This window comes from Sparus aurata, chromosome 17 (assembly GCF_900880675.1).
Source record: "Sparus aurata chromosome 17, fSpaAur1.1, whole genome shotgun sequence".
In the NCBI taxonomy this organism is placed as follows: Eukaryota; Metazoa; Chordata; class Actinopteri; order Spariformes; family Sparidae; genus Sparus; species Sparus aurata.
Window position 1 is genome coordinate 33,795,817 of NC_044203.1, and position 23,486 is coordinate 33,819,302.

The 23,486-nt window shown below is 43.6% G+C and overlaps 1 protein-coding gene across 1 annotated transcript in view; it reads left to right on the forward strand.

Annotated features, from left to right (window-relative positions):
* Positions 1–14,685, forward strand: part of LOC115567787 (chondroitin sulfate proteoglycan 5-like) — a 35,049-nt gene extending 20,364 nt beyond the window's left edge. The window contains exons 4-6 of the mRNA XM_030394633.1: positions 5,018–5,096; positions 8,869–8,925; positions 13,603–14,685. Coding sequence (XP_030250493.1) covers positions 5,018–5,096; positions 8,869–8,925; positions 13,603–13,770 — 304 coding nt within the window. The 3' untranslated portion in view covers positions 13,771–14,685. The remainder of the gene's footprint in view (positions 1–5,017; positions 5,097–8,868; positions 8,926–13,602) is intronic.
* Positions 14,686–23,486: the final 8,801 nt, after the last annotated feature.

The window sequence follows — 23,486 nt, forward strand, 5'->3', positions numbered from 1 at the left end:
CAAGTGAGGAAGACAATGAAGGAATGCAGGAGGAGAGGAGGAAGGAAGGAGGAGGAGGAGGAGGAGGGAGGGGCGGCGAGGAGAGCTGATGGTGAGCAGCCGGCAGAAACCAGATGACAGAACAGATGAAGGAGGCAGCGGGGAGAGAAGCCGGTGGACGCTCTCAGGGAGAAAAAAAGGGCTCTGCTAATGATATTTGTTTAGCGCCGAGCTCCTCGTGGTGCGTGTGAACGTAAACTGTATACTTCACCTGTGACATTGATCTGAGGCAGATGATTACCTCGTGATGCAGCTGGATGTTTCGGTGTGACGACCTGCAAGAGAAGCGACTGTCGGTTTGAAAATAACAATAGCGACTCCTCGAGAGGTTAGCGTAGCTGCTAGAGCATCAGTCATCTTCACCAAGTCATGTGGTCCGTTGATCTGATTGGTTAAATTGTGACTGATGAACACTTGAACAATTTGGCTAAATTATAGTGTCAGAAATGTGTAAAATCACCTGTAATGAGGTCATAAAGGGGCCGTAGGACTACATTAAATTGACAGGTGTGTCTAATTTTCTGTCACCTATTTACCCCTCTGAATATAATGCAGTCCAGTAAAACACCATCACTGACTACAACCTCTGCGCTGTTTGAATTAACACCTCCAATAACAGTGCGATTATAGGCATCGTAAAAGAAAACACGTTACGGCAGAACAGCTGTATCGGATTGCATTCGATTGTAAAAGTGCACCTAATAAACCTGCCACTGAGTTGAAGCTGAAGTTTCTCATGATAGAACCTAAAACAACGTATGAAATCCTGTTAAAATATAGTTAAAATACATGTATATCTTGCTCAGGATGCCATCAAACTCAGAGCAAACATTTCAAACACTATAAGATTTATTTAATATATTCAAAAGTAGAAGAAGGTGACACACCATTAAATACGTCCGTCCCTGCAGAGCTCACTCGCATTTTATTGGTTCAATATGTAAATGAGAGCCAGCATCTGAAGAAAACATGATTCAAGGCGCAAAAGTCGACGTATATTAATTTGGAAAATGTGCCATGGACGTGCAAACATGAATCAGATTTCCCTTTTGGCTTTTTTCCTTATAAAATATAACATTTTCAGCCTCATTTTAAAGTTACAGAGGCTGAATCTTTTATCAAACTTTCCCGAGAAACCGCTGAAGATCCCTGAGAAAGAAAAAGAGAAAAAGACCATGAGAGGGATGTGGCCTGAATCTAAACTGAAGGAGAGTGACAGACAGATTGAAGGACTGGATTGAATGTAAAAAGAAAGTGGTGGGTGGAGGTGGAGGGAGGTGGTGGTTCAGTGCCGGTGTTTCGGCGGCCATCTCCCTAGCAACAGAGCCGTCGTGGATGAGCAGCAGCCCGGCGATGGAGCGCCGCGGATGCAAATGTGAACCGAGCGACCGAATGCTCAACGCCAGATCCCACGCTACGGGGGGTCTATTTTTATCTGGACGATGAGGGGAGGTTATCTCGCTAGTCATGGCGGAGGAGATTATAAAATGATGGAGATGATGGTGAGGAGGTGAAAGTGGTGCAGCCTCGACGCTAGCTTGACAGAAATAAAAAAATAAATAAAATGGAGGTGGGGGGAGAAAAGGGTGATGTCATTGGTACTCTGGATCCAGCTGAAAGTAGGGCAGTCTGAACAGGAGGGGGGAGGGAGGGAGGAGCAGGGGGGAGGCGGGGTTGACCTACATACAGCTGTGCGACCTGAGGGGTGTGTGTGTGTGTGTGTGTGTGTGTGTGTGTGTGTGTGTGTGTGTGTGCAGCGGCAGCAGGGTGCAGCATGAAAGAGACAACACAGCCTCATCAAGTGGTCGGCTGAAAGAAATCGAAGAGGAGGAGGAGGAGGAGGAGGAGGAGGGTGACGGATAAGAGGAGTGAAAAAGGAGGGCAGGATGAAACGGAGGAGGAGGAGAAGAGGAGGAGGAGGAGGAGGAGGAGGAGGGGGGAGTGAGGGGGAAACTGTTGCAGCAGGAGAGGAGAGATGGAAAGAGAAAGTGAAAGCGAGGGAAAAAGGAATAAGAGAGGGCAGTTACAGAGAAAAAGGCTCAGCGTGTGTGTGTGTGTGTGTGTGTTTGTACTGCTGACAAGGCTCATGAATACATGAGACTCCCACACTCCCCCATCTGCTGTGGGTAATTGCAGTCGCAGTGTTTCTCTGCCGCAGTCGAGATCAGACCCACAACATCCCGGTCAAAGATGGAGACCGAAACAGAGGAGAAGAGAAGAGAAGAGAGGAGGGAGCGACGAAACGATGGAGGAGGTGCAGCCGCGTTATACGCTGTTTGTTCCTTCCCTCTGGAGCGAGACGTGGAAGTGTTTTCTGATCTGATGTCCCCCAACGAAAGACAAAATGAGTGCATAGTGTTCGTCAGGAAAAACACTGAGGTATAAGATGAAAAGACTTCTTCATTAAAAGATCATTTCCCCCAAAAAAAATTTTAAAATCTGCTCATCCCCCCCGTGCTGATGAAAATGTCAGCTGGAGTTTAGTAGGCCGCAAAACATTTCCGGATCTTTGCTGCTGAAATCTCCTGAACAACTGAAGTAGACGTGGAAAAGCAACATCAAGATAAACATTCATGGCTCCAATACAGCTCGTCAGGTGTAATCCAAGTCCGTGGAAGCCCTGAGATCCCAAACTGATTTGAAAAAGAGTAATACACACCCAGAGTCAGTTGGATAAAAGTCAGAAATGTGCACACATATTTTATTCGTTATAGTAAACAGCTTATAAAGCCCTGTGAACGCACGGTTCTATTTGATAAATATCAGTAATTGGTATTTTGTGTTCAAAGAAATACATGAGAGTGAGACGTCCAAAGCTGGTTTCTGGTTCTAGACTTTCAGACGTGAGGTTTGTCTGTTTGTCTTTGATTGTCCTGTCACAGCGTTCATGAAATATGAATATGGAAGCTCGCAGGAAGTAGATCACGGCCTCTTTAACTATAGATATGACGGGGGAGCGAAAGAGGAGAGACGGAGAAACACAGGGAGACATCTTTAGGGTTGCTGCCGCTTTGGTGTCCCGACACGTTCTGAGTAAAGGTTTATATAAGCGCGGGTCAAATGACAAACGTTTCATGTGTGAGAAGGAGGATTTTCTGTGAGAAAAATCTGTGACACTCCTGTCAAACCTCTCCTCCCTTTTGAGAAGTCGGAGGCGAAGAAGAAAGCGGGTTGAGATTCAAAGAGTTCAGTCGAACGCAGGCAAGAGGGAACTCCCGAAGTTTGCTTCCTCCCCGACGAGATTAAAGGAAAGTCTATGTTTGTCTGCGTCGGTTTTTAAAGTGGTACACCAAGTTCTCATGAATCGGTGCAGCTGATCAGAGAAAGAGACGAGAGACGTAAATCATCCGTGTTTCCCCGGCGTCACCGAGCTGAGACGAACACGTCAGCCGTGAAAGATGTTTCTTCTTTACCTCTTCAGAATCTGAACATTTCTCTCTGGTAATTATTTGATTCCACTTCGAGTGTTAGATACCTGAAGTGGAGTTTGCATCGTGTCAGCAGGAATTTCTCTGCTCAACTCCAAACAGATGTCTGTCCAAGTGGGGAAAAATAATGTGCAAGTGTAAACAGAAGGAGAAAGTTTCACATTTTTGGAAAATATGTTTATTTGCTTTGCACATCTGTGAGGTTCATAACTCTAAAGCACGTATCGCATCAACTAAAAGAAGTTTCTGTCAACTTTTTTAGCCAGATTTGTCATTTTTCTGATTTAATGTTATCTGGTGGAGTTCTCCATCGACTGAAAATGCTGCAGAACATGCAGGGCTCTAATATCCACATATTTACTGCATCAAAGTTTGATGTTTCTGCCTGACTTTCTTGCATCATCGGTGTCTGACGGCGATTTTATCACGCAACGAAAGCCGTCACTGCTCACAAAAGCAGCAGGTTCACGTTGCGTTGCAGGGTTTATCATCAGAACTCATTTAGGTGAAGACACCGTCACATCGTCTATGTGCTTACAGACTTCAGCAGCGTTTCATTTTCTCAATTTTGAGGTACAGTTTTTACCCCGTTATCTCTGGACACAGGCGGATTACAGACAAAAGCATTTGGTTTTTCCATTTCTCGTTGGAACAATCTATAATAAACATAAAGAGTTGTTTGTGTTGTGTAAAATAGAAACAGTTTTCTCCCTGTTAGTCACAGACAGGCAATAGTCAAAGTCTCTTCGGGGACTCGAGTACCTAAATCATGACGGTCAACCGTCAAACGTTTGTTGCATCACAGATAAAATGTTTGTGTCTCTGTGTTTTTGTCCTGTTTGCCAGCTGACAAACAGACCTTGTGAACCTGCTGTCTGACTAATGCTGCTTTCTTGCTTTTTTTTTTTCTCCCCCCTCCTATTTCTCCTCTGTCTGTATTCTCCTCAACGATGTAATCTCTTTCCTGAAATTTGTCCTCTTTCTTGCCCCCCTTTTTTGTCCCACTGTGTCTCTCCATTTGTCTTTTTTCCTCGTCTCTTCGTCTTTCGTCCTTGTTGGATTCGCTCCTCCTCCTCCTCCTCCTCCTCCTCCTCCTCACCTCGTGGATCATCGTCCGCAAAATGTCCCTTCACCCACGTTTCTTCCTCCCTTCCCTCTTTTTTCTTTTCATCTAAACCCTCAAACTTTCTCGTTCTCTTATCTTCCAAAAACTCTTCTTCGTTATCTGCACCTCCAAATCCCCTTATTATTTTCCTCTCTTGACTCTCCTCTTATTATTTCTTTTCTTCTCTCTCTCTCTCCTCTGTTTTCCGTCTTCCTTGTCTCCCTTAATGTCCTTTTTTATTCTTCTCTTACTTTACATTCTCATCTCTCTACGCCTTCATCCTTCTCGACCTTCTGCTCTCCATATCTTCCAAACCCTCTAATCTCTTTACATCCTACCTCGCCTCTTCTCCGACTCTTTTTACCTAAAACTCTTTTCTCCTCCCCTCATCCCATCCTCTCTCTCACCCCCCTCCCCCCTTTCCCCTCCATCTTCCGACACCCAGCAGTAAGTACCGGCCTACATCGGAGCAGCACAATGATAATTTCTCGCTGTCCACCATCGCTGAGGGCTCCCACCCAAATGTAAGGAAACTGTGCGACACCCCTCCTAACGTCCCTCATGCCCGTGCATTGGCTTACTATGATAACATTATCTGTCAGGTAACGTGGTTCTCGCCTCTCTCTCACCCCTTTTTCTGCATCTCCCCTGCAATCCCTGCCCGGGCCCTCTGACTCCCCCCTTCCCCCTCCCCTAATGCATGGGCATGAGTATTCTCTGATACTCTGGAGGTGTGCAACGCTAAAGGAGGGAGGTCGGAGAGGTGGAAGTGCGAGGAAGGACGGCGGGAGTTTTCTCATGTTGGCGAGGGGAAAAAACACTTAAAATCTCATGCAGAACATGTGTCTAATTTCTATTTTGTTACACATTTGACACAATCACCTAGAAAATAACACTTCGGTGAGATAAAGCGAGTGTTTTCGGATCATTTTCACTTGTTCCGTTAGCAGATTTGTTATTTCTTAACGTCAGGTCGCATTTCATCCACTGAAAGGGACGAGAAAGAAATCTGTAGGATTCACATGGAAAGCGTTCTCATTTTCGACACAAACTGATCAAACCTTGATTGTAGAAAGGTTGTTAATAATGTGGCCTTATATCTGATATATACGTATACCTTCCAGATGATTAACTCATAAGAACCCTTGGTGACACGCTTTAAATGTCCTAAAATATAACATTTCACAACACAAACATATGTTCAGTTCACTTAAAACAGATAAAAGCAGCACATCCTTACATTTGAGAGGCTATAAACAACTTTCTCGATGAATGATTCAGTTAGTTTTAAGGGCTTCCTGTGTTATTTCCATGCAGAAATAAATAAATATGTCTGCCTGGAACTGCACAGAACACATTTGAAAGTGGTGAGCAATAAAAGCTGCAGTATATTGCTTGAAAAGATCTTAATAAACTATTTCCCTTGAGCAGAAAAATACCTTTTCCGATCGTAATTTAAGGAGAAACACTCTTCTGTTAAAGAGAAAAAGGATGCGGCTGCAGTTGTCGAATAAAAAATGACAAAAACGAAGAAAATTTAAAGAGAAAAATCACTTTTATTCTCCTTTTGTACCCGACAATCCCTGCTGACAGGATGTATGTACTATAACATCTCAGAGTAACAAGTGTTTAAGGAGTCACTGAGCCCCCGGGCGGCGTGTTACCATGGCAACAACACAGCTGTCTGTTCTCATAGTTTCATTGTGTTTCATTGATTTCGCTCCCCTGGTTTATTGCTTATTGATCCATTCTTGGAAGGCGACGGCAAACAAGCAAAACACACAAACAAACAAAACACATGAGAGATTACGAGAAGTAAATGGAGTTCAGGTAATGTGTGGAGACGTTGCATCAAATAACGTCCCGCTAGTTTATTTTGATTGTAACGTGTCCAAGAAGGATTTAAGCTGCTCGCTGACAAGGAGAAGACGCAACGTGAATCAGCTTATTGTTTGAATCCACATGAAACTAAGCAGACATTTACTAGAAAGCAACTTTGGCTGAAACATCTTCTTTCCTAGGACGGCGACAGAAAGGCATCATAGCGAACAACATCACACCTAAGAACGTTTGACGCTGTCGTTAAAGGATTCATTACGATTGGATGATTCTGTCGTCCCTGGCTTCAGTTTGACCGCTTTAAAGAGAAAGCTCCCACAATCCTTCACTGCGACCCCTCCCCACCTCACCTCCTTCTAACCTGCTCTATCTCTGATCACCTCTTGCATCGGTATGTCATGGCTCTATCGCTAACATGCGCCACCCGGTGGCCATGTTAGCCACCGCAGCTTTGCTTCGCTATCTGTTTACAATTCTATGTATAACAAAATGTCTGCTTTACTTGTTTATCCTGAAAATGGGCGGGGCTGTGGGAGGGAGCGGTCTAAAATGGGTTGATTCTGGTTTTCTCGGGGGGGAGGGAAGGGGGAAGGATTGATGTCACAAACAGGTAAGATAAAGGTGTGGGACATTCGGGAGAAATGGTCGGGGTTATCAGGATAAACATCTGAGATGCAACGCCTCGCGGCTGCCTGCGGGCGGCAGCAGAGAGCCGACAGGTGCCTCACTAACCGAAGCATGGGTAGCGAGTAGCGGCAATGCTAACGTTGTAGCAGCATGGGTAGTTCAAGTGCTACAACTGAGGTAGAGTTTGTTTTAATTTTGTTTTGCTTTTTAGGATGTGGTACCACCCTCTAACAACTCCATCAGTAGTTTTCTCTCCCCTCGTAAAAAGACACACCGATTAGTCTCCTCTCTAGAATCCTCATCTCTCTCCAGCTGTAGACGTCTCATTTCTGTCGCGTCTCAATTTACCCCACAACCCTAATGCCATTTTCGAAAAGAGTAATAAAAAGTATCCATCATCACCTCCTAACATCTTGTAAATGTCAACTTCCTAACTCGACACCTACTCCACATAAGAGCCCCTAAAATCCTAAATCATCCACTGGACTGAATAGTACTTGGAAATACTTTTATATGGTTTGTTTTAGCAAATATACCCTGATGATTATCAAGCAGTGTTATGATCTTTTGTTTGTACCGGGCACAAGGATGCACTCAGTGCAGATTTCCGCTGCCAGTTTCAGGCTATTGTCCCAAGAAATGAGTAATTACAATATGAAATTCAGGGAAGAAGACGGCAAACTAGCAATTACAGGAGTAAATAAATAAAGTTTCAAGCATAAATGTTTTTTTATTAGCTTTGCCGATGTGTATTAGGTGTCAGAAAATGTTATTAAAGCTTTCAACAACTAGAGGAAAGCAGATTACGACTGTGACCGCTGTAATTGCGGCTAACCATAGTTGCTGTTAGCAAGTTAGCTTAGTTAGCCATGTAGCTATCGGTTTGGAGTTGCAGGGGAGTGTAAGTGTTTACATCGTTAGCACAGGAGCTACATACCGGGGACAGGCTGAAGCTAGCTTGTTAGCGTAATAACTTCTTTACTTCTTTCTACAGAACAAAATACATCATCGTAAAGTCAAAACTTCTATTTATTCTCATTATGTTGCCAATTTGAGTTGTATTGTCTCAAACTATCTAATTTATTGCTTTACATTAGTCTCAGTTGTCCTAATTACCCAGTTTTGAGATCAAATAAAACTGAATTGAACCTCAACCCCATTGATATACGAGTTAAATCATCATCTTGGTGTAAACTGACAACCTTTCTTGCCCTTGTAGCCTAAAACAAACTGTACAGATTTCCAACTACTATTCAGTCCGGGTTTATTTTCTCACATGTTCCAACCAAAACTCATCTAGACGTGTATAGTAAGCTTCCCCAAACCAAACACCAGACCACTTTCCCCCCAAAATAAACCCTCTAATACAGCAAAAAACTCTCAACTCTCAACTCCCTCCCAAACTAATATCCCGGTGTCACTCATGACGGTGGAGAACCTCACCAGAAACAAACTTGTACTGACCGTGGTAACACAGACAGCAGAGTCGGGTTCTACCTCAGAGACGCTGTAGCTCAGCTGGGAATATCAGCTGTCGTCTGACAGGAAGTCTAGTTACTCCTACTCTGTCTCCAACACTCGATCTCTCTCTGTCTATTTTATCTGTCTGCTTCTATCTCCTCCTGTCTGCCTCCTCTTTCTCTCAATCTCTCCGTATCGTCTCTGATCTGTCGCTCCCTCCCTCCTCGTCTTCTCTTCTCTCTGTCGGATCTGTCTCTCTCCTCGTCTGTCCGTCTCGATCTGTCTCTCACTCTCTCTCAATCTCTCTCTGAGGATGGCTTGTATGGTTTTTGAGGAGTATAACCCTTTGCCCCATCCCCCTCCCCTCAGAAAACCATGAGCAGATACACCTGGGAGTGTAAGACCAAAGAGGAGTCCGACTGTGAGGTAAGACCAAAAATCCCCAAATGTCAGATAGTCCCGCCCCCCTCCTCTCTCTCTCACCTTCCCCAAACAGCTCTCTCATTGTTACTGTGGCCCTGTCAATCATCCTCTCTCAGCTCTCAGTGGACCAATCCAAGTGTTTACCTCCTCCCGACATGAAGACAATCAATTAATCCACACAACTGATGATATACAACAACAGCAGACCTTTACGATCCCCAATCTGTGTCCCCATCAGAGTTTACCAACATTTTTTGGCAAATATATAGCAAATACAAAGAAATAGTTAAAGCAACATTATATAGATATTAGTATATTTGTGCAGTTTGGCGCCCCCCACAGTTTGAGTGCAACACAACGGTCATAAATACAAAGTACAAGGTTTCTGTAACAGTTTGACAGATGTAACGTAACGTGTGCCAACTACAAACAAAACTAGGAAGGTCACATCAATGTCACGCCTTGAATCAAACATGCATACTTCATACCAGAACATTAACAGCAAGCTAACGTAGCCTGAACCAGAGACGGTGACACCTGGTTGCTACATGCTACGTGCTAAACGTCTGTCGAAATGGGCTGACTTGGTTTATGATCAAAAACTAGTTCACAACTTTGCTAACACGGCTAAATATCAAGCAAGTCCAGCATCACAAGACATAAAATGTCTGAGTCTGAGACTCTTGTCTTTTGCCTCCTCGGCTGTGTGTGTCGTACAGGCTGCTGAACTCAATACCATTGCCTGCGGGCCTGGCTCCGGTTCTGGTGCTTCTGCAGCCCAGGACCTGAAAAACCTCGTCCTCCTGGAGGTCCACAGCTGCTGCGATAGCTGTGTAAACACCAACACTTCCCATCCGTGCTCCGAGCAGAATCAGCGAGGCTTACAGGGCTTACAGGATCTTGGACCTGGAAGAAATGTTTTGTTTTGTCGCTGTCGTTCAAAGAATCACACGTTAAAGCACTGCTTGATCAAAAACATTTTCAAAAAATGTGTGAAATTGCCCTTTAACAAACATTAAAAACCCAATCATTAACAGACGTGAACTGCATCGGTCCTGCAGCAGGGCTCTGTTGACCTTGTGAGGGCCTTCTCGCATGTCTAGACAGACGTAACACCTCAGAGACACACACACACACGCACACTTGTCATTTCTGAAAAATAACCCAGAAAGCACTTATGTTTCCCCGCAGTAGCAGAAAAGCTATTGTGCGTCGTTCACTGTGTCAAATTGAACCCTCTTGCCCTCAATCTCCCCTCCACAGTAATTCAGCAGTCACACAGTTTCCTCTGCAGCAAAACGGCGAAATTGAATTGTTTTTTTTGTGTCAATACTAAATAAATTCAACACAGAAAATGAATTGACCGGGCAGAGCTGGACGTAATTTCCGAGACGATTTCATTTCCATCGACTGAATCGGCCTCTCGCAAAGACTGAACTGACCCTAAAAGTCCAGATGCTGCAGTCATGCAGTAAAACTGTGCTTTTAAAAAATGAGTTAATAGCCACTTTTTAATTTGAATATGTTCATATGATCCTTTATGGAGTACTAACACAAATAAAAGACCATTTAGATCGGCCAGATTCTGTGATTTCTGACGGACATCATTAACGTGATAATCAGAAAAACCTTAATTTTTAATATTTAAATGTGAAATGAATTTAAACGTCGTGTCCCTGCACCAGTCACACATCCGTGCGTCTGTTTTAAAATCAGCTCAGGATCGGTCGTCGTCTTTTTCCTCCGCACTCCACACAAACACAGACTCGCGCATACGAACCGGACACAAACGCGCCGTCTGAATGCAAACACAGATATGTACTCAGAGAAAATAAACAAGCAAATCACAAACAAGGCGAGAATACACTCGCACACACACCAAGACAAATATTTTAATCCGAGGTTTATGTGCCCGAGCATCACAAACACGCAGGTGAACGGACTCGCAAATAATGTAAACACATTAAATCAGCTGCGGGAGAAAAAACGTTGAATAAAAAATAACGATCTCCCTGCAGTCAGACAAAAATGAGGAAGTCAAGCTACACAGAACATGTTTTTCCCTTCAAATTAAATTAGGCTTCAGTCATTTCTGTGCGTCATGATCAATATGAATGTTGACTTAAATTACACAACATCAAATTTAGGACCACATTTCCAAAAACTTGCCTAAATCTAATAGATATTTCTTATTTGCTTTACTTGAAGCCTCTGGACATATCGGTCATTCTCTAATTCTCTCAGCGACAGACTACGCCGCCGATTCTACCGATCAGTCGGCCGAAAATGCCGCCATCTAGAGTCGACTAGGGCCGACAGTGCTGGACACACCGCTAAAACCAGGACCTCGTCATTGATCGACAGCTGATCGTTGGCCTGGTGTGTCAGTGTCCGATCGTCCCCAACAGTGGAAGCAATATGGAAGTTGTTTCTGCATTTTGTTGCTCAGAGCGTTCAGAACATATTTGCGTGACAATGAAACACAAAGGGAACGATACGATGATGATACAAAACGCGACTTCTGTAAACGTTCCTTACCACTCCAACTTTTACTTTCGTCCACCATGTTTCGGCGTCATTTGACGTTAGATAATAAAGCGCCTAAAATCAAGCGCAGCACTCTTACCCGGCCCTCTAAAACACAGAAGGACATCAGGAACTGTCCGCGTGCCTCCATCATCATCATCATCAGAACCCTGTTTATCTCTGTTTCCCACTCCCCCCAAAACGACACCCACTCTAAAGTCCTCGTGACTCTGTGCCTCCCACCACCCACTGCCCGCTGTCCCCTCCACCCATGCACAACAATGAAATCCAACAAACCAAAAAACATTTTCCAGTTTCACGCTGACGGGAGGACAGAGGGCCCCTATCCCGTAACCATGGAAGTGACGTATCCACACGTCCTGCCCGAAGTTACAATCTAGGCCAGCAGCCAGCGGGTAAATGCTCTCACTGCTCTTCCTTTCTAAAAAAAAAAAAAAGTGCCATTGAATTCAAACGCAAACATTCAATTAGGTTGTGTTTGCAAATGGCACAGGCCTCAGGGTCTGGAATCTGATGTGTGAGTCTGAATGAATGTGTCCATCTCACCATTCTCCACTTGTGTGCCTGTCTGTAAGAGTGTGTGTGTGTGTGTGTGTGGCCTTTGTGCGTGTGTGTGCGTGTGTGTGTGTGGCGAAGAGGCGCAGACGGACGCCCCAGGATGCCTGGGCGCAGCAGGGTCGATGATGCCATGCAATATTAATGGGGATAAGAGGCTGGAAAAACAGAGCCAAAATGGACTCCGCAATCAATTTGTTCCCCCTGACCTTAATTAGATTCAGATGAATTGAATTGAAACCTCTTAAAAACACGTTGTTGGTTTTTTTTTCCCCCCTCCAGCGACTGCTTGGGTATGTATGACGGTGGTACCGACAGAAAGAACGAAAGAAAGAAAGAAAGAAAGAAAAAAAAAGGCCAGGGTGGAGAGATTATTCCTCTTTTTGTTTTTGTTTCGGGGCGGTAAATAGATGGAGGAGGTGAGGCGGGAGGAGACGAGGCGTTCTGCATGAGCGACCGTTTCTGCACACGGGGGCATTTTAGGGGTCTTGCATGTGGATGTGCATGTGCTTCCTGGGTTTTTGCCTGAAAAAAAAAAAAAAAGAGGGGAGTTGGGGTCGGGTTGGTGTCGCTCATGCAGCTCACCTCGCTTGCTTCCTCAACCAAACGCAAACATGCCAGCCGAGCATGATGATTATCAAACAGTGGAGCCTCCAAACCGCTGAAACGGCTGCTACTGAGACCGGTTCTGCTTGAAGTAACAATACAATATCTGCAATTTGATTTTGCTGAATATTTAATGGTATTTTGCTGCATTCTGGAAGTCTCTAAAGGACCGTACCAGTGCTTCTTTTTACAGGTTTTATCCCTTTTTCTACAAATTGAATAATGCTGCTGTGTTTTAGAACAGTTCCAGGGATCCGTTGTTTTTACTTCTCATTTCTCTACCATTTAAAAATCTATTTGTTGACTCGAGAAGCTCGCTTATATCACAGCAACTTGTCAAATACTGAAGCTTTGGAAAGAGACTCAAAACCATAAAAATGCAAACTGTAAAGCAAGAGTTCAGAAAAAGGTCAGAGCGAATGTAAAGATTTGTAGTTCAGGGGAGAAACTTGCAAACACACTGGTTTGGGTTCTTTAAAGCATGAAGCTGGAACATAAATATCTGCTGGAGTGCATGAAACAGAAAACAATCCAAAGTTCTGGGATTCTTCAAAAACATAATGAGTTTCAGTTCATACAACCCAATCACCAGAGGAGAACATCCATGTGGGACGATTCTGCCAAACACCGAACAATGTTCATTGTTCATTTAACTTTGGTCCTGAATTGGCACTGAATGTCGATGTTGGACATAGATGTGCAGAATAGTCCAACATGGATGTGTTTCTTTGGGATGAAGGGCTGGTTTTCTTTGTTGCTGCCTTAAACAAAGATGAACGAGTGTCTTTGAGGAAGTCTAGCACTGATGGGTTGGTCAGAATTGGCTTCAAAGGCTTTGAAAAGAATTAAAAAGTTAAGTTTTCTGTCAATTGGCTCGGTAAAAGTTGCATCTGAACATGAAACTGTTTGTGGTTCTAACTGTACTTTCTACCCCCTCCACCTCCACCTCCACCTCCACCCCTCCATGGGTAGGACGATCCTAATTCCCAGAACAAGCTGGAGGACCCGGTGAAGGCCCCGACCAAGGAGGACGACTCCCTCAACATCCACAACTCTCTGACCCCCAAACACGAGAACCACAAGGTCCTGGGCGAGGAGAACTCCTCGGAGGTAAACTCACTGCAGAACAACATGATGTGAAAACAAAACAAAAACAAAACAACCCCAGCAACCTGACAACACGACACTGAAAACGACAAAGGTGCGCCGGCAACGGGAGCCCCCCCAAAACCCCTCCCTGCTGTCCGTCCGCCCGCTCGCCCGCCCGCTGCCGAGTGCGCCTAACCGGTCAACCAACAAACCAACCAACCAACCAACCAGCCTGTCAACGTACCAGCCAACCAACCTGCAACTGTCTCCGACACGGCAACACTGCCACCAAGCGGCCCGGGCCGCCGCAAAAAAAACGTACACCACCACCACCGCCGCCGCCACTCCACCCCAGCTGAGAGTAACCCCTCCCCCCTCCACCAGCCTCATCCCGCCGCCGCCTTGCAACCCGCCCCCCCCCCTTACATCCACTCACGCCCCTGTTTCGCAGCCCCGCCCCCCTTGTTGCTGTCACTCTACTCTCCCTTATCTCTCTTACCTGCACACACACACACACACACACTCATATGAAGCATACACACACAGTGAAAAGATGAAAACATAAACACGCTTATATGTAAACACACACACACACACACACACACACACCTTCCCCTGCCTGCATTGGTGTATTTTGTAAAAAGAAAGAAATCATACAGAAGTTTAAAACGTACGTAAAACGTCATTGTAAAAAAAAAATAATAATTAAGATAAAGCTACTGAGAGGTTTTGATGTTTGTCTGACTAATCCAGTGAGTATGTATAAATATTGGAAAAAAAAAAAAAAATTTGCTTGGATTGATTATAAAAAGAAGCAACACAATGTGTCTTGGTTTTCATTGATGTGATTTCTAATCCTTTGATGTACTTGTTTTTTTGTTTTTTTTTGTACTTTTTTGGGACTTCGACCAGAGAATAAACAAAACAAGATTCAGACAGTTGTTGAAATAAACCTTTTTAACATGACCTCTGTGGAGCCTGTGTTTTCCTCGGCATCGCCTCCCCTCTTTCTCCTCCGACACTCTCTGCATGGCTTTGAACGCAGCTTCGTAGATCCTTGTCAGAAATGTGCCTCCCTGCTTACACATGCGCACACACGCACACACACACACACACACATTATGAAGTCAGGATTTTATCGCATTTAACCAGCAGTATATAGTTGTTTTGGATAGTTTCTATTACTGCTTTTCCGGCCTCCATCTGTGGATGAGTTGACGCAGATGGCATGAAGATGTTAAGTTTCCACACAGCCAAAATCCATGTAGCGCTGCAGCTACGCCGATTTCTAGTCATTATTAATCATTTTGTAAGTTTCCAGAGCACAAAGTGACGTCTTCAAATTGCTTCTTTCGTCGAACCAATCGTCCAAAACCCAAAGATTCTTCATTTACTGTCTTAAATGACAACAAAATCCAACAAATCCTCACATTTGTGAAACTGGAACCAGCAAATGATTAACACATTTCCTTCAAAAATGACTTTTGTTAATCGATTATCAAAACAGTTGGTGATCAATTTAGTTTAGTTTAAATGAATCAATTAAAAAACTTATTGTTGAAGCTCAGGATCAAGACAAACAACTGAACTGGACTTGGGCTGATATTAGATAATATAAAATACTGCGATCATTGAATACCTCAGCATTGTCTGGCTTTTATTTTGAAAAGATAATGCACACAGAGCTGTTGTTGCCGCAGAGTGCCAGCTTGCCAATTTGGCAGTATTTGGGGTTTAAAGCAGTCGAGCCGAGTGATTTGAATGAGGCTGTATGACTTATTCGCCATAAGCAAATATCCGGTCTCACCTCAGCCTCATCTCAGCCGGCTCAATCTGCTGATGAAGGCCAAGAAATGTGTCTGAAAGCTGTGGAACAACCAAATAAGTGGCCCTTAATATGATTTTTGGGTTATAATGATGAATATGGACTTACACATATAAAACAGTTATCGTCACGTCAAATTTGTGATCTTTACACACTACTTTGCAGTTTGACCTTTAAGTTGAGTTGATCCTCAACGTCTAGAGGCAGAGAACCTCAGCTGATGAAAATCAGAAAACTCAAAAATCTCAAAACTTTTGAGGATTTCTGCCTTTTGATTAAACTCAACTCAGTCGCTACGTGCTCCTTGATGAGTCACATGGGTAGATACCAACTGGGCACAGCTTGCACAGCTCCAGGCTTAATGTGTGCCAACTATGCTAATTTGATTTAAACTTGTTCTTGGCGGACATCGTGATAAGGCTTTCTTTATCTAATGTGGAGGATCTGTCTTAAAAGGGATCCCTGTGCTTAAAATCAGTTCTACGTTTTCAGATCTCAGTTTTCTGGTCACATGTTGCAAAGTTAAGGTCCAACTTTGAGTTTAGCAAATAATATCTTTGGGTTGATTGACTCTGATGCTGTGGTGGGAAAACTAATGGCGCCAGAGGGCCAAAATATAGTGAAGACTCCCAAACTTTAATCTGGAGGTGAACCAAGAGGTGAAACGTCAGCACACATCAGCTACATGCCTCTGTGGTTTATACAAGAGCCCGACATGAAATATAAATCCAGGAGGTTGATGATGTGACTGTGAGTTTCACCATCTCGGAGTCGACAGCCGGTGAACTGTTCGCAGCTCATAAATCATGACGGCCGACACCAGGTACCAGTCTGCTGCTTCTGCATGTTCGCTGCCTCCAGAGACGCTCCCCCTGTTTCCAGCTGGACGCAAAAAACACTTACAGTTGCACGTAGGGTAAAAAGTCAGCATTTTCTGTAGAGCAACACCTATTAACAACACGCCCACACATGCATTCTTACATAAAGTGCCTGTAGAAGAACTTTATCAAGGAACTGGATGAGATTAAATGAAAAGAGTTGATTAGATTCTGTTTCTAGATTCAAAGACATCAACTTGTCACTTTTTTTTTTACAGGTGGAAGAGCATTAATGTTGTACTTTTCACCCCACTTCATTAATCTGACACTTTAAGTTTACTCTGCCGATTCAAATTAATATTACAAAGTATAATAAACTAATATTATATGATGCATTACCACAGATTAACCAACCCAGCTGAATATATAAAGATGTTGTAATGAACCTCCATCACGTCTTTGAGATTCATCATAATCTTGATGCTAACACGGTTAATGCATCTAGTTACAATCCAGTGATGTTAATGTAATGATTCTGAAGTTAGATATTCTACATGATGAGTATTTTTGCTTCTCTCTGTTGTGTGAAAGGGTAAGTTAAGGGTTAGTGAAGTGTTGTTACTGTAATATAAAGATGTTATTCCATTTTGTAAAATTAATGCCCGAGGAGAGAAATATATCTGTAGCTGTTTTTATACTGAGCAGCAAGCCACCGATGTGGCTGTCCACCAATTTAGACAGATCGTGATATACTGGGGGTCTGTTTTGTCTGCCAATAGCCCCTTTTAATTAGAAAATGCGCCACATTTGCAGCTCGTAAAAGGCTGCAATCTGCCATCTTGTCTATGTGAAAGGAAGGTGTAATATTCCTTCTTTTCAAAAAAGCCGCCACTGGGGTAGGCGTGAACATGTGACGTGATGTGAAGCACGAATTTGGGCGTGAACAGTGACGTACAACATATGCGTCGGAAGAATATTTAGCCCCGTGATACCCGTGTCAGCAGCTGCCAGCTCAAGGCCGACAGGATGCAGTATAATCATGAATGGCCACTGCCTCGTCATGGGTGCTCCCCCCCTGCTGTGGTATCAAATGTGGTGACATTGATAGATTTACTTAATTATAGACCCGTGGCCCATATTCTCGCCTCCTCAATCAAACACATGCAGATGTTTTACCCCCGCTATCAAAGGAAGCGTGCAGCAGAGAGCCTCGCCCCCTCCGTTAGCTGCCTCAAGCGAACAGACGGCTAACAGGAAGCAGGTTGAAATTTGTCTTCAAAATAAGAGCTTTACATTGCACCCCATTGGAGTTTAGAACTGGGTTCTTATCAGGGGGCTTTGAATTTGAAAGTAGCGACTGATAGTAGCTTGCCGCTAAATGAAGCTAGCTCGACAGCAGCCCCCTCCCCCACCTTCCCCTTCCTAGGCATAATATTGGCGGACCAAAACAGACCCTCAATATGTCTAAATTCATGGACCTAGCCGTAAAAAGAACAGCCAAATTGGCGGGTTGCTGCCCAGTATAAAAACGACTAATATGACGCCTCGGACACACACGTTTTTCCACCTCCATTGCTTTGTAAATCCAAGTAGTCGATATGCTGGCAATTGTGTGAGATAGGCGGAGGTGTCGATGACCTGCGCTGTTGTGTGACCCACAGCCGAGGAGTTTTAAAACCAGGAAACAGCTGATCACAGCAGTCAGTCCATCACTTCATCCGCAGACGTCAAGATGAGCAACTGGACAGCTGCTGAGATCCAGGAGATGCGGGTGTCACGGAAATATTCTTCCGACGCATATGTTGTACGTCACTGTTCACGCCCAACTTCGTGCTTCACATCACGCCACATGTTCACGCCTACCCCAGTGGCGGCTTTTTAAAAAAAAAGAAGGAATATTACACCTCCCTTTCACATAGACAAGACAGCAGATGTGGTGCACTTTCTAACTAAAAGCGGCTTGTGATAAACTGTGTGGACAGAAATTCTACCTTATTCTTTCAAATGGACGTATAGAAATGAGCTCATATTCATCCCTAGGCCCACACACACTCTCACACACACACACGCACACACACACACACCTCCCACATAGGTTTCAGCTCTGCTCTATAGAACCTTTTGTTCCATTTAGGATGCTGAGCTGGAACAATAGAGCACACACACACACACACACACACACACACACACACGCACACTTACATTCACACGCGCACAAAGCATCTGTCAGCTTCCCATGCTCACCGCCACTCGATTTATTATCGAACACACACACACACACACACACACACACACACACACACACAAGCATTTCTTTGTGAGGACCAGGCGAAATGTCCTCACAAGAAAGGTGTGATGTCAACGGTTAGTCCACGAAGCTTAGCAGGGACCCTCAGCTACATAATGCATTTGTGAGCTGATTTGTAAACCAGAGCTGATTTTTAAAATTTATTTTGGGGGCCAAGTCCAAGTCAAACCTCAAGTCATTCAAGTAATTTGAGACAAGCCACAAGTTGAGCCGAAGCTTAGTCAACCAAATTCTCAAGTCAGGTTTCTAGTTATTCATTACAAGTCTTGAGTCCAGGTTCAGTTCAAGTCCTTTTGTTCAACTGGTATCTCAACTTATTCAAGATAAGTCCAAGTCAAGTCCTCAAGTCATTCCTAAGGAAGGGTATTTCTGAAAATAAAAAAATAAAAAAATCAGTATCATATTATAATTCATAAAGTTTATTGTTATAACCAGATGTCTTCATGTAATAGCAAGATATTTTCAGGTTGTTATGAAATACAAACTTATCAAATTACTGCAGAAAACTTTTCCTCAATATGATATTTAGATTGTTCAATATTTATTTTGTTATAACATGAAACATTCCAGGTTATAACCAGACATTTTCATGACAGTACAAGATATTTCCAGGTCATATTATCATGTCATAACATGGAATGTTTCTTGTAATAACTACATAAATATCATATTGTTATAACAAGAAAAGTTTGTATTGTATAATAACTTGAAAAATCTGGTTATGATAATTAACTTCTGATGTTATAAAGTGATACTGATCCGTTTCTCTTTTCGTGGTGTTGCATCAAGACACTGCCGCAGATTTCAGACGAGTTTCAAATTATACAAAATGTGTTTTAAGGTTCAGGCGCAAGATATTCAAGATATATTCAAGTCAGGCCTCAGATCATTCTAGACGAGTTCAAACGGAGTCTTGAGTTATTGTTGAATGTTTTTCCTTCCAGCTCTCAAGTCAAGTCTTTAGTGCGTCAGCTCTCAAGTAGTCAAATCTATGTCAAGTTTCAATTCCCAATTTTGGAGCCTTAATTTGGGTCCAAGTCTCAATTCTACATCTCTAATTAACCTTAACCCTTCAGCCAAGTCTTTGCCCTTTTGTGCAAGAGCTCAAATTGGTTCCCACAAGGATAGAAGTGCAACAACACACACACACACACACACACATGAACACACACACGATGTGATAAACAACCCTGAATGGCTCTCAGATGAGGCCGCAGTGCTGCCGGCCCTTTGTCGGGTTCCTCATTTGGATCGCTGAGAAAGCAACGGGTTAAACAGCGTTATTGTGGGGGAGCCTTCCCAGGGTGGAGGGGTGCTGATGGGTGGAGGGGGGTGGAGGTCTTGGGTGCACTTCCCTTTCTTCAAATAAATAAAGAGGAGGGGGGGTGAGAGAGCATTTCAGCCCGGAGAAGGTCGAAGAAAAGACTTTTTTGAAATAACAGAATAAGAAACAGCAGTAGGTGAGCAACAAAAACAGCAACAACTGTGATCATGACCCTCTTTTATCCCTGTCAGCCTCTCACACACACACACACAGACACACACACACACTTGTAGACGTTGGCACATGCAGCAGCACATGACTGCACATGCTCAAACACACCTACACACCCTCGCACTAAAAGGAGGGTCCTCTGAATCCAAACGAGTGAAGCCAGAAGTACCAGCGGACGCCATGGCAACAAGTGGGCATCACGTTACCAGCAGCGAGAAGTGAAGCAGGAGGGGGGAGGTGCCGTCATCCCTGTGACAGAGCGAGCCTTTATGTGCTCGAAAAACACAGTTAGAAGTGATGACGAATTAAAAATGCATGACGATAAAACAGAAAGTGTAGCTGCTGAGCGACGATCCACGTTGACCCTTTTTGTTCGTTGATTGATCATCGCTGAGGTGTCTTTACGTCTCTGGGATCAGCTGTCAATCGAGCATCTCGGGCGGGACGGCATCCTCGATTTCGCCGAACGTTCGCACCATCTTTTCTCCCTCTCTGACTTTATTTCCACCCGCAAATGCAGTTTTCAAAACCGCTCGCCTGAGAGGATGCAATTTACAAACACTAACCTAAAATTGTAGAGTCAAAAGGGATAACAGGGCTATTTAATACTTCTCCCACAGCAGAAACAAGTAAATGAAAGCTCCTCTACAGTGTAATGCTGGAAGAAGTACTCATGTATTTTACATAAGTATACAAGTTACCTGTGTTGTTATTATTTACGACTGTAGGGAAAATGGAAACGATCCAATTGTCTTGGTAAAAGTGGCGCCAACACGAACAGGCTGCCACTTAGAAACACTTAAAAAAGTTAGAGTAGTTGGGCAGGAAAGACTAGTTGTATTATCATATGAGTATCATTTACCCCTTGAGCAGCATTTCAGTATTACAGCTGGACGTGGAGCACATTTGAACTTTATATCCTGTTAAAGCTGCTGTAGGTGAAGTGAAGCCCCCAGAACAAGCGCCAGGCTTTGAAGACAGTTTTCGTAGAGACTGAACGGTGTAATTACAACGTCATGTGATGCACTGCAGCCCAAAAAGAAGCTTACATTGTGAAAGAAGCATCTGTCAAACGTTGGGTATTTTTTTCTGTCATAATCAGAGACATTCTGTCTAATTGAATCTGGAAAGTCCAGAAGAGCCACAAGATCACATTATTTTATTCCCATTCAAGTTAGCTGGTCGCTAAAGCTTGAAAAAGTTGATTTCTCATTGCTAATTTATCAACAAATAATGACATAATTTGGCAAATTGGAAGGGAGACTCAAAGTTTTTTTTGACAAACGGGACCTTTAATAGTTGAATCTGTAGCACAGTAACATAAGCTGTCATATTTTAAGTTGATCTTGTGTTTTGTTTTTAAGACATTAGATAATAAAATCCTTTATTAGTCCAACAAAGGGGATATTTGCAAGATCACAGCAGCAAATGGGATAGAAAAAATAGAAAGCATCTATTAATAACAGTAGATATAAATAAATAAGTAGTTACACCAGTGTGTGCGTTTAATGTGTGTAATATTAAAACACTAAATAGCGTCTGTTTCACCTGCAGGTTTCTCCGGTCTATCTCTACAGCCCCTCTCCTCACCGGGGTTTTAGGAGATAATCTTAACAAACTACGCGCTTCTTCAGGTTTATCCCAAACAAAAAGTTACTGCAGCCGTATGAGCAGAGAGAAAAGCAACCAGGCATCGAAGTGTGCGACAGAAAGTAGAGAGTATTTATTTAAGCTTCACTTCCTTCACGTCAAGCATCCCAAAATCATTGTGGAATTGCACCAGCCTGTGTTGTGATAGCTGTCTGATGCTTCTCCAGGAGTTAGATAAGGAGGTGAAAGACGTAAACCGGAGCTTAGAAGAGTTTAAAGGAACTCATTTTAACCAACAACATGCACGCCAGCATCATTAACACCTGACCCCTCTGAGCACAGCAGCAACTTGATGATCTGTGTTAATGCAGCAGGAGAAAGGACACAGTGACCCCCCTGCAAGTGTGTGTGTGTTTTTGTGTGCATGTGTGTGTGTTCAACGTCCACTGATGTTTCCGAACACTTCCACTCTCTTCCTCTCTCGCTCACTTATCTGCTGCTGGCAGCGATTTCATGCATCTTCAGACAGAGAGGGCGTCATTGCCATGGAGACCAGCTCTGATGCTACAGTCTGAAGAGACGAGCTCCAAACTCGACGACCTCCTCACACACACAAACACACACTAACACACACACACATACACGGATGGGCGAGGCAGATTATGTGACTCTTATGCAGCTTTACAGTCGTCCAGTGATGAACTGTAACATATCAGAGCATTAAAACTACTCTCGACTTCACATTAGGTGAAACGTTAAAACCCCGCGATCTCTTCAGACGACCCTAATCCCGTCCTACACAGCTGTCCAGCTGTCACTTACAGTTGTCTCAGAGCACACACACACACACACACACACACACACACACAGCGCTGTCCTCATGATGACCTGAGTCAGACTTTAGTTTCAGTTAGTCTATTGAAGATTTTTCATTTAATTCGTGGTGTCAGCTGTTAAAACAAAACTTTGATAAAAAAGGGAAAAAAGTACATCAAATTAAAAATGCGGCCACCTGTTGAGTTCATATTCCAGACAAATAGAGGGCATCTTCTCACAAGAGTAACCGCTAACTGCTGTGAACTGTAGCTTCAGTTAGCTGTGCAGCTAGTGGTCCTTTTAACTGCCCGGACTGGGAGGTCGGAGCACCAGGTGAGTGTTCTCCAGTGCTGGGAAGAGCGCTCACTGCTGCCTTCATTATTCTACTGAAGGGGAAAAAAATGGTGAGACATGTTTTTATTTCTTTAAACCGATCACAATCGTCTTGGATGGCGGAAAGCACACAAAGCTTTTTAATATTCCTACCATTAGTGACCAGGTCCGAGTTAGAGTAACTTGCCATTGTCAACGTTTAGTTTACTAATTCCGAGGATGTTTTGGAGATGGAGATATTGTCAATACCAGTCCAGGCCGATGGTCATCCATTGTCGGGGCCGTGGTTCTAGTCGGCGCGGTGTGTCACTGGATGATCCTTGTTGGTGGCTTTTTGGGCGATTCAGCATTCAGCATTTAGAATTGGTGGCGGCTCCTCTGTGAGATAAATCACTCAGACTGGATGTTCAGGTAAGCGTTTCACTGCACGAGAAGAGAAAAACGGAAAAAGAAAAGGAAAGCCACTTGACTCTGTCGCTGTTATATCCATGATTTCACCCATTTAGCACAATTTTTCCTTATTTTTATTGCCTCCTCCTCTTTGCCAGTGCCATTTGTGACATTTTCTCAATTAGAACCGTA